General features: G+C 43.3%; 1 protein-coding gene across 1 annotated transcript in view; it reads right to left on the reverse strand.

Annotated features, from left to right (window-relative positions):
* LOC139228203 (bile acid receptor-like) overlaps positions 1-18,151 on the reverse strand; it is a 100,537-nt gene that overhangs the window by 57,307 nt on the left and 25,079 nt on the right. Inside the window, exon 3 of the mRNA XM_070859388.1 lies at positions 3,217-3,357. Coding sequence (XP_070715489.1) covers positions 3,217-3,357 — 141 coding nt within the window. The remainder of the gene's footprint in view (positions 1-3,216; positions 3,358-18,151) is intronic.

An 18,151-nucleotide genomic window follows, 5' to 3' on the forward strand; every position in this document is an offset into this window, starting at 1 on the left:
AACAAAGAAATGGCAGACCAATTGAACAAGTACTTTGGTTCAGTATTCACTAAGGAGGACACAAACAACCTTCCGGATATAAAAGTGGTCAGAGGGTCTATTAAAGAGGAGGAACTGAGGGAAATCTTTATTAGTCGGGAAATTGTGTTGGGGAAATTGATGGGATTGAAGGCCGATAAATCCCCAGGGCCTGATGGACTGCATCCCAGAGTACTTAAGGAGGTGGCCTTGGAAATAGCGGATGCATTGACAGTCATTTTCCAACATTCCATTGACTCTGGATCAGTTCCTATCGAGTGGAGGGTAGCCAATGTAACCCCACTTTTTAAAAAAGGAGGGAGAGAGAAAGCAGGGAATTATAGACCGGTCAGCCTGACCTCAGTAGTGGGTAAAATGATGGAATCAATTATTAAGGATGTCATAGCAGCGCATTTGGAAAATGGTGACATGATAGGTCCAAGTCAGCATGGATTTGTAAAAGGGAGATCATGCTTGACAAATCTTCTGGAATTTTTTGAGGATGTTTCCAATAAAGTGGACAAAGGAGTACCAGTTGATGTGGTATATTTGGACTTTCAGAAGGCTTTCGACAAGGTCCCACACAGGAGATTAATGTGCAAAGTTAAAGCACATGGGATTGGGGGTAGTGTGCTGACGTGGATTGAGAACTGGTTGTCAGACAGGAAGCAAAGAGTAGGAGTAAATGGGTACTTTTCGGAATGGCAGGCAGTGACTAGTGGGGTACCGCAGGGTTCTGTGCTGTGGCCCCAGCTGTTTACATTATACATTAATGATTTAGACGAAGGGATTAAATGTAGTATCTCCAAATTTGCGGATGACACTAAGTTGGGTGGCAGTGTGAGCTGCGAGGAGGATGCTATGAGGCTACAGAGTGACTTGGATAGGTTAGGTGAGTGGGCAAATGCGTGGCAGATGAAGTATAATGTGGATAAATGTGAGGTTATCCACTTTGGTGGTAAAAACAGAGAGACAGACTATTATCTGAATGGTGACAGATTAGGAAAAGGGAAGGTGCAACGAGACCTGGGTGTCATGGTACATCAGTCATTGAAGGTTGGCATGCAGGTACAGCAGGCGGTTAAGAAAGCAAATGGCATGTTGGCCTTCATAGCGAGGGGATTTGAGTACAGGGGCAGGGAGGTGTTGCTACAGTTGTACAGGGCCTTGGTGAGGCCACACCTGGAGTATTGTGTACAGTTTTGGTCTCCTAACTTGAGGAAGGACATACTTGCTGTTGAGGGAGTGCAGCGAAGATTCACCAGACTGATTCCCGGGATGGTGGGACTGACCTATCAAGAAAGACTGAATCAACTGGGCTTGTATTCACTGGAGTTCAGAAGAGTGAGAGGGGACCTCATAGAAACGTTTAAAATTCTGACGGGTTTGGACAGGTTGGATGCAGGAAGAATGTTCCCAATGTTGGGGAAGTCCAGAACCAGGGGTCACAGTCTAAGGATAAGGGGTAAGCCATTTAGGACCGAGATAAGGAGAAACTTCTTCACCCAGAGAGTGGTGAACCTGTGGAATTCTCTACCACAGGAAGTAGTTGAGGCCAATTCACTAAATATATTCAAAAGGGAGTTAGATGAAGTCCTTAGTACTCGGGGGATCAAGGGGTATGGCGTGAAAGCAGGAAGTGGGTACTGAAGTTTCATGTTCAGCCATGAACTCGTTGAATGGCGGTGCAGGCTAGAAGGGCTGAATGGCCTGCTCCTGCACCTATTTTCTATGTTTCTATGTTTCTATGTTTCTAGGAGGCAACAATATGTTCAAGAGCTTTGGAGAGGAAAGGGTCAGTAGTTTACAAGGATGGATTAAGGGTGACTTTTTTGAGGAGGAGTGAAATAATGGCAGTACTGAAAGGACAGGAACTGTGGCGAAGGAGAAGGAATCAAATACATCAGCTAGCACGTGGGTCCAAATGGGAAGCTAGGTGGTTATCGGTTTAACGAGAATGGGATTGAGGGAGCCGGAGATGAATCTTATCACATGGGAGAGATGGGAGCGAAATCAGAGAGATGGGGGTATAGGGCTAGGGTAGGGGGTGTCCTAGGGATAGGTTTGGTTTGGTAGGCAAGGAGGGAAGCAGCAGACACAGCTGAACAGATATGGTCTTTATCTTGCACTCATTGTAAGAAATCAGAATGGAGGGGGCAGTAGAGAAGGGTTTTAGGAAATGAATGGTAGTGGAGAAAAGAAGACCCAGTTTATTTTTGCTATCCAGGATGATCTTGGAGTAGTGGATGGTTTTGACAGAGGACAATGTAGCCTTAAATAGTTTAATGTGGTTTAATTGGGTCTTGTGATGGATAGCTCAGTCAGTTGTTCACCAGGTATGCTCAAGTCTGAGCCCTTTGGACTTGATGGAGCAAAGATGGGGCTACAACTGGTGGAACTGCTGTGATAGGAGACAGTGGCGGTTTTGCTGAGGATAATGGTATCAAAGGTGAAGGTAAGGGAGTAGTTGAGCCAATCAACACCTGCAGAGAATGGAAGGCCAAAAGCTAGTCAGTTAGAAGTCCTGTTTGCCAAAGCTGGACATGCTGCTGCAGACCTTTCAGATACCTCATTTTCCTGTCTCTTCCACCTGTACTTGGCCTTGCCAGCAGGAGAGCCAATGTTGGGGATCTCCCCATTAAAGGTAAGTGGCCCATGACAGGAGATCCTAATGATCATAGGCTGGGCAAGCGCAGTGCAATTTGACTGGTGCTACTCCTGCCTACTCGAAACATAGGAACAGGAGTAGGCTATTTATCCCCTCGAGCCTCAAGCCTGTTCTGCCATTCAATGAGATCGTGGCTGATCTGTGACCTAACTCCATTGTCTTTCTCCCATATCCCTTAATACCCTTGGTTAACAAACATCCATCAATCACAGATTTAAGATTAACAATTGACCTAGCATCATCTGCCATTTGCAGAAGAGAGTTTTCAAACTTCTACCACCCTGTGCATGTAAAAGTGTTTTCTAACTTCATTCCTGATGTCCCCTAATCCTAAACTCCCCATCTAGAGGAAATAGATTCTCTCTATCTACCCTATTTGTTCCTCTTAGTATCTTAAAAACTTTGATCAAATCCACCCCTTAATCTTTTTAATTCCACCAGGTACAGCTGGAGTGTCAGGAAAAATCAGCCATAATAGGTTTGTGAGGATTATCTACCTTGTTTTTTGATGGTGACTGTTAATTACTTACATTCTGCCAGCATTCCCACTGCCTTGCATTTCTTCAGCCGGCATTCCTGACATTTCCTCCGCATGTACATATCCATTTCACAATTCCCACCAGTCTTACATTTATACACAGCATTCTTTGTGATACTCCGGCGGAAAAATCCTGGTTGGAAAATGGGACAGTCTCACGTAAATGATTAATTAGTCATTTAAATACACAAATCTTCTTATTTAATTTTTTTTTACAGATTTGTGGCTCATTTCTGTTTCTGCATCTTCCATATCTTGATGAAAAGCAGAGAACAAAGTTCAAAGTTCATCCAAGGCCATCTTTAAAGATAAGGGAGGTGAATTTCATCTCAGTTATGCCCTGTAAACTGGTACAGAATGAAAAATTTGGTCACAATCTGTAAACAGCAGGTAAACAAATGGGAGCAGGAAACATCATCATAATATTAAAAATAGGTGAGTAGTGTAATTTTGTTTTGTAGCCTACTTTCCAACGCTCATGCATGCAGAATTCTAGGTGCAATTCATATCTAATGGTCGCTCATGGTAAGAGATGAGCAGGATACAGAAGTTGTTTAATGAACTTAGGAAGAAGATTCCGTAAAGTTTTAATGCCATTTCTGCACTATTTTTCTTTGATTCTCTGTTAGTTCTTCTGCTACAACTGAGGTTCTCATTAGCCTTTGTGACAATTGTTCTGTTGTTTTTTTCCCTTATATCCACCAATTATTGTCAGCAATGGTTTCCCAGTGGGAATCATCCTATCTCTAAGCTTTATGAAGATAGAAGAGGAAAACCAATGGAAGGATGCCAGGCAGGTCAGACTACACCATCAATGTTCTGTGTCCACCGATGGAAACCTCACCCACATCTACAACAGAGGTACACATACCTCGCATTATCAGAGGGTTGACACTTGCGGAGGCTTCAATTCCCAAGGGAGCCTGTGATGAAAGTCCCAATAGCATGAGTACAATTTCTGAAGCCCTAATTGTAATTCCAGATGGTTCTTCACAATCACCCCACCACAGAAAATCATGCTTTAACTGATACTCCATGAGAGAAGGCATTCCAGGGGAATGAACAGTCAGCATTGCCTGATTGGCCACAATGACAAGGTGCCACCAACCACATCTTCAGGTACACCTACATTAAATGACCATAGGGAATTGGCATCCCAGGCTCTGGGTTAGCAGAGAGGCGATACACTACTGTGCTATCTGTTGCAAGAATATTTGTAGCTAATATGCACCATTGGGCTGGCAGAGAGTGAGTAATAGTCATCTATGGCCCCAAACCTACCTCCACCCCTTTCCGGGCATGCTGTATTTATGGACATGGTGGCTTGGAGAGGAAAACTGGGAAATCCAGGTAATCATTTGGAGAATAGATTGCTGGACTGCTGTGAGGCCTGGAAGTCCCTTTCAACAGTGGTACCCAGAGACACGATGGCAGCAGTTTGAGCTTCTCTCTCATGCAATCACATCTTTCCTGAAATGTGGTGACCAGAACTGTATGCAGTACTCAAGCTGTGGCCTAACTAGTGTCGTATACAGTTCAAGCATAACTTCCCTGCTCTTATATTCTATGCCTCAACTAATAAAGGAAACCATTCCGTATGCCTTTTTAACTACCTTATCGACCTTTAAGGATCTGTGGACATATACTCCAAGGTCCCTCTGTTCCTCCACACCTCTCAGTATCCTCCTATTTATTGTGTATTCTCTTCCCTTGTTTCCCCCTCCCCAAAATGCATTACCTGACACTTTACCAGAGTGAATTCCATTTGCCACTTTTCTGCCCAACTGACTAGTTCATTGATATCTTCCTGCAGTCTGGAGCTTTCCTCCTCATTGTCAATCACACAGCCAATTTTTGTGTCATCTGCAAATTTATTTTTTATCATGCCTCCTACATTTAAGTCTAAATCATGAATATATACTACAAAAAGCAGGGGACAGAGTACTGAGCCCTGTGGAACCCTACTGGAAACAGCCTTCTAGTCACAAAAACTCCCCTCAACCATTACCCTTTGCTTTCTGCCACTGAGCCAATTTTGGATCCAATTTTCCACTCTCCCTTGGATCCCATGGGCTTTTACTTTTTTCATCAGCCTACCATGTGGGACCTTGTCAAAAACCTTGCTAAGATCCATGTAAACTATATCAAATACACTGTCCTCATCAACCCTCCTTGTTACCTCCTCAAAGAACTCAATCAAATTAGTCAGACACGACCTTCCTTTTAACAAATCCATGCTTGATTTGTCTTTCTAAATCAAGGTTTATACTGTCCTTCAGAATTTATTCCAGTCATTTTCCCACCACCGAGTTTAAACTAACTGGCCTGTAATTGCTCGGTTTATCCCTTCCTCCCTTTTTAAACAATGATACAACGTTAGCAGTTCTCCAATCCTCTGGCACAACTCCTATAACAAAGGAGGATTGAAAAATGATGGTCAGAGCCTCTGCAATTTCCTCCCTTGCTTCTTTTATTAGCCTCGGCTATATTTATCTACTTTCAAGAATGCTAAACCCTTTAATATTTCCTCTCTTACTATGTTTATCCTGTCCAATATTTCACTATCTTCCTCCTGAACTTCAATGTCAGGCATCGTCCCCCTTTTTTGTGAAGACAGCCGCAAAGTATTCACTTAGTATCTTATCCATATCCTCCGCCTCCACACATAGATCACCATTTTGGTTCCTAATAGGTCACACTCTTTTCTTAGTTATCCTCTTGCTCTTTATGGAATTGTAAAATATCTTTGGGTTTTCTTTGATTCTACTTTCCAGTATTTTTTCATGCCCTCTTTTTGCTTTCCTAATTTCCCTCTTAATTTTACCCCTGCACTTCCTAAACTCTTCTAGGCTTTCTGCAGTATTGAGCTCATGATATCTGATATAGGCTTCCCTTTGTTTCCTTATATCCCATATGCACCTTGTCATCCAGGGGGCTCTATATTTGGCAGTTCTACCCTTTTTCTTTGTGGGAACATTGTTACCCTGAACTGCATGCACCTCCCTCTTGAATGGCTCCCACTGCTCTGGCACCGATTTACCCCCAAGTAACTGCTTCCAGTCCACTTTTGCTAAATCACTTCTTAGTCTAGTAAAATTGACCTTTCCCCAATTTAGAACCCTTATTCCTGCTTTTTCTTTGTCATTATCCATAATTATGCTAAAAATAACTGAATTTGGGCATTCATTGCCCACTGCAAGGTGTACCACTCATATGAGCATATGCTCACTATGGAGAACAAGTGGCAGAGGCTCATAGACCTGCTCTCTCGAAGGGATGTCAATATAGACTTAGGTCCCCATGGCTCCACTGCTGTGCAGCAAGGTGCTCTCCAGCTCCATAATAGCAGGAAAGAGCGGGTGGCCCATGAGAGGGATAATGCTGAGAGGGGACATGGAAGTGGGGCTCTTCTCAAAGTGCTCACTTCTTCCCTTTGCCTTCCCCTCAGTCAGAGGTTTACATACTTCCTTGGACAATGGCCGAGTTTGCCCCTGCATAGTCGCAGGAGGAGTAGACATTGACGGGCCCAATACAGGTTCCAAAATCCAGAGGACATCTGCCAAACGTGTCTAACGAGTTGCAGCAGGGAAGTGAGCAGCCTGCCCATGCTTGTGCTGAAGCCACGTGTTGCACCTCGTAGAAGCACTCAGAAAAGAAAAATGGCACAAAAATAGATGCACACGGCTTTGCACTTGGGTATATCAAAAACTATTAGTGCTAAGTTTCAGTTATTTTAATGTTTTTATTTGCACCACTTTCCGGTCTTGTCCAGTTTTTCCTGCTACCTTGGAAGTGGCTTTGTCACTTGTAATGAATGATGAGGCATTACTTAACCTCGAGCACTGGGGCTTTGCGTGAGAGGATGGCTTGGTCATTGTAGGGCTGCTTTATGGTGTTGTTGGAGGGGAGCTTAGTACAGCATGTGGCAGCCATGTGGCTGCATTGGAGCAAGTTAAGTAAATCTCGCCATTATGAGGCCATCCCTGGCCTCCTGGGCAGCAATGTGCTATACTAATCGTCCCATCTGCAATTCAGGTTCATCCTCCTCCTCCTCCAGAAAGCAGGAAACTATAGACCAGTTAGCCTAACATCTGTCATTGGGAAAATGTTCGAGTTCATTATTAAGAAAGCATTTGGAAAAGCATAATCAATCAAGCAGAGCCAGCATGGTTTTATGAAAGGGAAATCATGTTTGACAAATTTGCTGGAGTTTTTTGAGGATGTAACGAGCAGGGTGGATAAGAGGGAACAAGTGGATGTGGTGTATTTGGATTTCCAGAAGGCATTTGATAAGGTGCGACATAAAAGTTTACTGCACAAGATAAAAGTTCACGGGGTTGGGGGTAATAGAGGATTGGCTAACTAACAGAAAACAGAGAGTCGGGATAAATGGGTCATTTTCCAGTCAGCAAACCATAACTAGTGGAATGCCACAGGGATCGGTGCTGGGGCCTCAACTATTTACAATCTATATTAATGACTTGGATGAAGGGACCGAGATAAATGTAGCCAAGTTTGCTGATAATACAAAGATGGGTGGGAAAGCAAATTGTGAGGAGGACACCACAAATCTGCAAAGGGATATAGACAGGCTAAGTGAATGGGCAAAAATTTGGCAGATGGAGTATAATGTGGGAAAATGTGAAGTCACCCACTTTGACAGAAAAAATAGAAAAGCAAATTAAAATTTAAATGGAGAAAAATTGTGAAGTGCTGCAGTACAGAGGGACCTGGGGGTCCTTGTGCATGAAACACAAAAAGTTAGAATGCAGCTACAACAAATAATCAGGAAGGCAAATGGAATGTTGGCCTTTATTGCAAGGGGGATGGAGTATAAAAGCAGAGAAGTCCTGCTACAACCATACAGGCCATACTTAGAATACTGCATACAGTTTTGGTCTCCGTATTTAAGGAAGGATATACTTGCATTGGAGGCTGTTCAGAGAAGGTTCACTAGGTTGATTCCTGAGATGAGGAGGTTGACTTATGAAGATAGGTTGAGTAGGTTGGGCCTACATTGGAGTTCAGAAGAATGAGAGGTGATCTTATCGAAAGACTTAAGATAATGAGGGGGCTCGACAAGGTGGATGCAGAGAGGATATTTTCACTCATAGGAGAAACTAAAACTAGGAGACATAAGGCTCAATTTTGTGCCGCTTCTTTTTGCCTAAATTAAAATATCCAAGTTTCACCAAAGTTTGCGCGCCTGCGTAACTCAGTGAGTTACGATTTTTTTAGGTTAGTTTTGTTTTGCGTCATAGGCGTAACCTGATGTCTGCGCCAATTTTTCACATTTATGCATGTTTGACCAGCTTACATTTCCCCTACAATGGCGTATGTGACCACTCCCAAAAAACCTTCTGGGCATAGTGTAATATATATAGCTTCACCTGTGGACTCCTGTGGCACTGCAGCCAGTGCTGCTTATAATAACGGGAACAGGTCACCTGACTGGTCAGTTCTGGTATGTTCTGCCAACTTAAGGCTGTGTGTGTTTCTGTGAGTTACTGAAAATATCACAATGGCGACGAGGATGGATTTATCAGAAAAAAAGCTGAAATTTTTGTTGGTGGAGGATTCAGCCAACTGACAGAGAGACCTTGAGAGCTTGTCTGTTTGATTAACAGCTACAAATCCAAGATAAATTACAAACACACTTGTTTGAACTGCCAGAGTCCAGATGGCCGCACCTATGGGAATAATAGGGTGTTTGGGGGAGTTTCAACATGACCGTGAAAGTTTCCGAGTATATGTGGAGTGGCTAGAAATGTTTTTCACTGCAATTAATATCATCGAAGTCCCCAATGATGAAAACCATAACCGGGTGGTGTTGGAACGACAAAGGGCTATTTTCTTAACTGAAGCAGGGCCTGAGGTGTATGATTCCTTGAAAAATTTGCTTGTGTCTGTCAAGCCAAAGGACATAACTCTTAAGCAGATTCAGCACTACAGCCCTGAACCCCCGGAAATTGCTGAAAGTTATCGTTTTGGAATACGAGATCAGTTAACCGAAGAAAATATCAGTGAGTACATTGTAGCATTAAAAAAGCTATCCATTCACTGTAATTTTGAAAACTTTCAGGACCAAGCATTGCGTGACAACTTTGTTTGTGGGATGACAAATGATACGATCAGAAGAAAGTTATTGACAACTCCTAACTTGACTTTTGATTTAGCGTGTCAGACAGCTATATCAATGAACATGGCCGACCAATATTCCAGAGAATTTCATACTATTTTCAGTCGTCAGACAACCAAGGAAAATCACCTACAGATTAAAAGTAAAAGACAGTTGGGCCCCAAAGTCTCCGAAACTGGCAATGGTAACAGAGCATTGAAGTCCTGCTATCGGTGCCTGGAACAACACATTGCTCAAAGTTGTCCATATGTGAAGGCAGAGTGTTTCATCTGCAGGAAAACTGGCCATCTTGCGAAGGCATGCCGACTGCAAAGTAAACCAGCTTTCAAAGCTATGAGTAGAAATCCCCAGAGACTACGTAGCATGGAAGAACAACAACAGGATGAGGAGATTTTAGAGCTAAACATCATCAGGAGCACGAGGTTAACTAACAGCGATTCGAAAAGTATCATAATCCACATAGATGTTGCAGGAACCAAGATCCCCATGGAAATCGACACTGGTGTATCCGTGAGTGTAGTACCGGAGTCACTATACCTCGACAAATTGCGTGATTTCCCATTGGAGAAATCCAAGATAGAGCTGCGACGCTTCTCGGGAGAGAACATTTCTGTTGTAGGTCATATCACCGTACCGGTGAAATACAAGGATCAATTTAGGAGCTTGCCTCTAGTAGTAGTGGCAGGAGACAAGCCTGCCTTACTAGGAAGAATTAGTTGGAATCATTGAAGCTGGATTGGAGTGAGATTTTTCATGTTGAAACGAGATTTGCATCAAAGGATGATGTCATCAAGAATTATCCGAAGGTGTTCTGTCAAACGGGCAATCGGATCCAAGGCTTCAAGGCGAGTATCAGGGTACAGAAGGATGCTAGGTTTACTGCAAACCACATTCCATACCATATGCACTCAAGGAGAAAGTTGAGCAAGAATTCAAAAGACGAGAAACTGAGAACATTATTTCTAAGATAGATCGATGTAATTGGGCTGCACCCATTGTTGTTGTACCTAAGTCCAATGGTATGGTAAGATTGTGTGGTGATTATAAACTAACTGTAAACCAGATTCTAGAGGGTAATGTCCCCATTATGTTGCCAAATGTAAAAGATTTGTTCACAACATTGACAGGTGGTCAGATCTTCTCAAAGTTGGATCTTATGAATGCCTACTTACAGCTTGAACTAGATAAGGAGTCAAGTCATGCTTGACTATAAATACTCATCTAGGCCTATATCAATTTAATAGGCTATCATTTGGAGTGTCTTCCGCCCCTGCCATATTCCAAGGGGTGATGAACCAGATTTTGCAAGGTATTGAAGGGGTAGTATGTTATTTAGATGACAAATTCATTTCAGCACCAAATAGGCAAATTCATAATAACATATTGAATGAAGTCCTCAAATGGCTAGAGAAGCAGAGAGAACGAGTGTCTGCTCGCAAGTGTGAGTTATTTCAAAACTCAGTGGAGTACTTAGGGTATAGAGTAGACAAAGATGGTTTACATCCAACCAAGGGAAAGCTGGATGCAATCAAAAATGCACCCACTCCCAAGAATGTCACTGAACTTCGATCATTTTTGGGTCTTTTGAACTATTATGGGAAGTTCCTACAAAATTTGGCTATTGTATTACATCCACTGAATGAACTATTGAAAAAAACAGGCCCATTGGAAGTGATCAGAAGAATGCGATACAGTATTCAAGGAGTGTAAAAGCAAATTGGTAGAGAGCACCATGCTAGTTCACTATGACGTAACTAAGGAGATCAAGCTTGCATGTAATGCCTCTCCATATGGAGGGGCAGTGATCTCTCATGTATTAAGTAGTGGGGAGGAGAGACCAATTGCTTTTGCTTCATGCACTCTTTGTGCCAATGAGCGTAATTATGCACAAATCGAAAGGGAAGCTTTGGCATTAATTTTTGGGGTCAAGAAGTTCCACAATTACTTGTATGGTCATAAGTTTACCATCGTTACAGACCATAAGCCCCTGACAGCAATCCTCCATCCAAAGTCCCCAGTTCCAATATTAGCTGCAGCCCGAATGCAGAGATGGGCTTTGATTTTGTTAGCATATACATATGATATTGAATACAGACGATCAGCTGATCACAGGAATGCTGATGCTATGTCTAGATTGTCTTCCCCATCATAAGTTACACCCGATAGGGAAGAAGTATTTTATTTTTCATACATTGATGAACTGCCAGTCACAGCTGAAGAGATTTGTAGAGCAACCAGTTTGACAGTTATGTCAAAGGTGTATGATTTTATTGCAAATGGCTGGTCAAACCAGGTAACGGACAAAGATATTCATCCATTCTTCATTTGTAGGAATGAATGATCAGTCGATAAAGATTGTATCATGTTGGGTGCAAGAGTGGTTATACCAAATAAATTCAGGTCCAAACTATTAGGAGACCTCCATGACCAACATCTGGGAATGTGCTTGACCAAGAGTTTTGCACGCAGTTACTTATGGTGGCCAGGTCTTGATAAAGATATAGAGTATTTCATCAGTCAGTGTACAACATGTCAATCGGTAAGCAAGCAACCAACATCAGTACCATTACAGCCATGGAAATGGCCTCCCAGGGTGTGGCAAAGGCTACATATCGATTTTGCTAAGCTAGAAGGACAACAATTGTTCATTGTGATTGATAGCCATTCGAACTGGGTCGAGGTGTTTCCAATGGGGAAAATAACATTAGACATGTTACAAAGATTATTTTCTTCATTTGGCCTCCCAGAAGAAATTGTTTCTGATAAGGCACCACAATTTTGTTCAGAAGAATTTGCAATTTCACAAGCAAAAATGGTGTGAAACATACCAAGGTTCCACCATACCATCCTGCTTCAAATGGTGCAGCAGAGCGCACTGTACAAATTGTAAAACATGCCTCATCAAACAGATGTTGTATCCAAATCCAAAAAAACGACAGTTGTCACTGGACCACAAATTGGCTAATTTTCTAATTCCGTATCGTAATATTCCTCATATAACTACTGCTAGAACACCAGCAGAGTTGTTTCTCAAACGACAGCCACGAACCAGATTCTCATTGTTAAAACCAAACTTGGCACAGTCCGTAGAAGAGACACAATTAAGACAGAAAGAGAATATAGATAGAGGTAGAGTAAAAGAGAAAAGTGTGAAATTAAATCAGAAGGTAAGAGTGAAGAATCATCGCCATAAATGGTTAAAGTAGTTACCAAGAAGAGTGGTGAAGATATGTGGTCCTCACACATATTTGGTCAAGATGTTTGATCATGGACAGGTTAGGTTTGTTCGCATTGATTATATTTTACCTACAGACATGGAAGTAGTTGAAGGTGGGAATGATTCAATTATTTCTGACTCATCAGATAGTTTTGATACACCAGTAGCATATTCTACATCCAATGTACTGGAAACAAATCCAAAAGAAAGTAGGAATTTAAGTCTGAGTCTGAGTCAGGCAGACAAACAGTCTGAAGTTAGAAAGAGTTCAAATGGAAATCAAGGGCATCCCTTGGAGGAAATCTTCCCTCAGGATCAGCCTTGAATGAATTTAAATTCAACACCATGTTTGGAAGGTTCTGTTCGAGAACGAAGGTATCCTCTTCGAAACAATAATCAGGCAAAATAAGTCCATATCTTTTGTTATGTTTAACCATGCAAGTTATGTATGATGATTCTTCATTAAGGAGGGAGAAGTGTAATATATATAGCACCACCTATGGACTCCTGTGGTACTGCAGCCAGTGCTGTTTATAATAAAGGGAACAGGTCACCTGACTGTTCTGCCATCTTAAGGCTGTGTGTGTTTCTGTGAGTTACTGAAAATAGCACACGCAGAATGATGACATTGTTTTTATGCAAAGTTTTGGATGGAGTCAAGTACACATTAACTATGCACCATGAACCTTAATTTTTTTCAAACTTAAAGGAGAGAAACTGGAAGTCTCATACAATTCTTTAATTTTGAATATTTTTCAAAATGCCACGCCATTACTGAAAGTCACCGGGCTCAAGGGCCGGAGTGTCAGCCGGCAGAATTGGTCCCTCGCCCGGACACAGGGGCTCTGGGCTCGGATTCAAAAGAATCCCGGGGCGGTGGGTGGGGGGTGGAAGCCGAACTGAAGGCATGCGAAGCCTTATACTATGCAGCAGCATCAAAAGAAACTCGGGGGGGGGGGGGGGGGGATGTTTGCTGAGCCCCTGTGTCCGGGCGAGGGAGCTATTCTGCCGGCCGACCCTTGAGCCCAGTGAGGAAACGTTCGGTCAGTGGTGGGATGATACTTTGAAAAAAATCTAAAATTAAAGAATTGCATTAGATTTCGTTGCCTCAAATGTCCTTATTTGAATGCCTAGCTTCCCGTTTTAAGCAAGCCTATTGCATATGCGCAGACTTGGGTGTGGTCCATACTAGCCGTCGACCTTGGGGAGAGAGAGAACAAAGAAGCTTTAACTCCTTGTCCTGTTGTTTTGAGCTTCTTGCAAAGATACAATTTAATTATGGGGGCAATATTGACAATGCCATATGGTGCTGTGGAGTTGATGATTGATTCAACGTCATTGCATGAGGAACCTCAGAGCACGTAGGATGATGGGCAGGAGGCCTGACCCATGTCGGGTATATCAAGACAGGCGTTCATACCTGCACCTGAGTGATGCAGACTGTGTGAGAAGGCTGCGTTTCCACAAAGAAGTTGAAACCGAGGTCTGTGAGTTAGTAAAAGCAGACCTGCAACCTAGAAGCATCAGGAGGACTGCTTTGTCAGTTGAAGTGAAGATTACAGCTGCACTTTCATTCTATGCATCTGGATCATTCCAGGCCACAACTGGGGATGTGTGCGCCATTTCTCAACATGCAACACATATCTGCATTCCGCAGGTGACTGCTGCACTATATGCCCAGAGGAATGACTATAAAGTACCCCATGACCACCCAGACAATGTGGGCTGTGGGCTTCTCCAGGATTGATGGCTTCCCAAAGGTATAGGGCTGCATTGATTGTACCTACATCGTCTTGCGAGCACCTTTGGAGGATTCTGAGATGTACCGGAACAGAAAAGGCTTCCACTCCGTGAATGTGCAGCTCGTCTGTGACGGCATGCATCGCATCATGTCAGTTGATACGAGATACCCTGGGAGAACCCATGATGTGTCCATCCTACGTGTGGCACCAATTTGAAAAAATAGAATAGGGAAACTTGCTCATTATTTTTTTGGAGTAGTCAGGGCCTAAAAAATGCGGATTAACTCTTATAATACACAAAAAAAATGGCACTGGGGAAAATTGAGCCTATGTCTCAGAATAAGAGGCCGCCCATTTAAAACTGAGTTGAGGAGGAATTTCTTCTTACAGGAGGTTGTAAATCTGTGGAATTCTCTGCCCGAGAGAGCTGTGGAGGCTGGGTGGTCATTGAATATATTTAAGGCGGAGATAGACAGATTTTTGAGCGATTAGGGAATAAAGGGTTAACATAGAAACATAGAAAATAGGTGCAGGAGTAGGCCATTCGGCCCTTCTAGCCTGCACCGCCATTCAATGAGTTCATGGCTGAACATTCAACTTCAGTACCCCATTCCTGCTTTCTCGCCATACCCCTTGATCCCCCTAGTAGTAAGGACCTCATCGAACTCCTTTTTGAATATATTTAGTGAATTGGCCTCAACAACTTTCTGTGGTAGAGAATTCCACAGGTTCACCACTCTCTGGGTGAAGAAGTTCCTCCGCATCTCGGTCCTAAATGGATTACCCCTTATCCTTAGACTGTGACCTCTGGTTCTGGACTTCCCCAACATTGGGAACATTCTTCCTGCATCTAACCTGTCTAACCCCGTCAGAATTTTAAATGTTTCTATGAGGTCCCCTCTCATTCTTCTGAACTCCAGTGAATACAAGCCCAGTTGATCCAGTCTTTCTTGATAGGTCAGTCCCGCCATCCCGGGAATCAGTCTGGTGAACCTTCGCTGCACTCCCTCAATAGCAAGAATGTCCTTCCTCAGGTTAGGAGACCAAAACTGTACACAATACTCCAGGTGTGGCCTCACCAATGCCCTGTACAACTGTAGCAACACCTCCCTGCCCCTGTACTCAAATCCCCTTGCTATGAAGGCCAACATGCCATTTGCTTTCTTAACTGCCTGCTGCACCTGCATGCCAACCTTCAATGACTGATGTACCATGACACCCAGGTCTCTTTGCACCTCCCCTTTTCCTAATCTGTCACCATTCAGATAATAGTCTGTCTCTCTGTTTTTACCACCAAAGTGGATAACCTCACATTTATCCACATTATACTTCATCTGCCATGCATTTGCCCACTCACCTAACCTATCCAAGTCGCTCTGCAGCCTCACAGCATCCTCCTCGCAGCTCACACTGCCACCCAACTTAGTGTCATCCGCAAATTTGGAGATACTACATTTAATCCCCTCATCTAAATCATTAAAGTACAGTGTAAACAGCTGGGGCCCCAGCACAGAACCTTGCGGTACCCCACTAGTCACTGCCTGCCATTCTGTAAAGTACCCATTTACTCCTACTCTTTGCTTCCTGTCTGACAACCAGTTCTCAATCCATCTCAGTACACTACCCCCAATCCCATGTGCTCTAACTTTGCACATCAATCTCTTGTGTGGGACCTTGTCAAATGCCTTCTGAAAGTCCAAATATACCACATCAACTGGTTCTCCCTTGTCCACTCTACTGGAAACATCCTCAAAAAATTCCAGAAGATTTGTCAAGCATGATTTCCCTTTCACAAATCCATGCTGACTTGGACCTATCATGTCACCTCTTTCCAAATGCACTGCTATGACATCCTTAATAATTGATTCCATCATTTTACCCACTACCGATGTCAGGCTGACCGGTCTATAATTCCCTGTTTTCTCTCTCCCTCATTTTTTAAAAAGTGGGGTTACATTGGCTACCCTCCACTCCATAGGAACTGATCCAGAGTCAATGGAATGTTGGAAAATGACTGTCAATGCATCTACTATTTCCAAGGCCACCTCCTTAAGTACTCTGGGATGCAGTCCATCAGGCCCTGGGGATTTATCGGCCTTCAATCCCATCAATTTCCCCAACACAATTTCCCGGCTAATAAGGATTTCCCTCAGTTCCTCCTCCTTACTAGACCCCCCGACCCCTTTTATAACCGGAAGGTTGTTTATGTCCTCCTTCGTGAATACCGAACCAAAGTACTTGTTCAATTGGTCCGCTATTTCTTTGTTCCCCGTTATGACTTCCCCTGATTCTGACTGCAGGGGACCTACGTTTGTCTTTACTAACCTTTTTCTCTTTACATATCTATAGAAACTTTTGCAATCCGTCTTAATGTTCCCTGCAAGCTTCTTCTCATACTCCATTTTCCCTACCCTAATCAAACCCTTTGTCCTCCTCTGCTGAGTTCTAAATTTCTCCCAGTCCCCAGGTTCGCTGCTATTTCTGGCAAATTTGTATGCCACTTCCTTGGCTTTAATACTATCCCTGATTTCCCTTGATAGCCACGGTTGAGCCACCTTCCCTTTTTTATTTTTATGCCAGACAGGAATGTACAATTGTTGTAGTTCATCCATGCGGTCTCTAAATGTCTGCCATTGCCCGTCCACAGTCAAACCCCTTAAGTATCATTCGCCAATCCATCCCAGCCAATTCACGCCTCATACCTTCAAAGTTAGCCTTCTTTAAGTTCTGGACCATGGTCTCTGAATTAACTGTTTCATTCTCCATCCCAATGCAGAATTCCACCATATTATGGTCACTCTTCCCCAAGGGGCCTCGCACAACGAGATTGCTAATTAATCCTCTCTCATTACATAACACCCAGTCTAAGATGGCCTCCCCCCTAGTTGGTTCCTCGACATATTGGTCTAAAAAAACATCCCTTATGCACTCCAGGAAATCCTCCTCCACCGTATTGCTTCCAGTTTGGTTAGCCCAATCTATGTGCATATTAAAGTTACCCATTATAACTGCTGCACCTTTATTGCACACACCCCTAATTTCCTGTTTGATGCCCTCCCCAACATCACTACTACTGTTTGGAGGTCTGTACACAACTCCCACTAACGTTTTTTGCCCTTTGGTGTTCTGCAGCTCTACCCATATAGATTCCACATCATCCAAGCTAATGTCCTTCCTAACTATTGCCTTAATCTCCTCCTTAACCAGCAATGCTACCCCACCTCCTTTTCCTTTTATTCTATCCTTCCTGAATGTTGAATACCCCGGATGTTGAGTTCCCAGCCCTGATCATCCTGGAGCCACGTCTCTGTAATCCCAATCACATCATATTTGTTAACATCTATTTGCACAGTTAATTCATCCACCTTATTGCGGATACTCCTTGCATTAAGACACAAAGTCTTTAGGCTTGTTTTTTTAACACCCTCTGTCCTTTTAGAATTTTGCTGTACAAAGGCCCTTTTTGTTCTTTGCCTTGGGTTTCTCTGCCCTCCACTTTTCCTCATCTCCTTTCTGTCTTTTGCTTTTGCCTCCTTTTTGTTTCCCTCTATCTCCCTGCATTGGTTCCCATCCCCCTGCCATATTAGTTTAACTCCTCCCCAACAGCAGTAGCAAACACTCCCCTGAGGACATTGGTTCCGATTCTGCCCAGGTGCAGACCGTCCGGATTGTACTGGTCCCACCTCCCCCAGAACCGGTTCCAATGCCCCAGAATTTGAATCCCTCCCTGCTGCACCATTGCTCAAGCCACGTATTCATCTGAGCTATCCTGCGATTCCTACTCTGACTAGCACGTGGCACTGGTAGCAATCCCGAGATTACTACTTTT

Source organism: Pristiophorus japonicus, chromosome 17 (assembly GCF_044704955.1).
Source record: "Pristiophorus japonicus isolate sPriJap1 chromosome 17, sPriJap1.hap1, whole genome shotgun sequence".
NCBI classification, from domain to species: Eukaryota; Metazoa; Chordata; class Chondrichthyes; family Pristiophoridae; genus Pristiophorus; species Pristiophorus japonicus.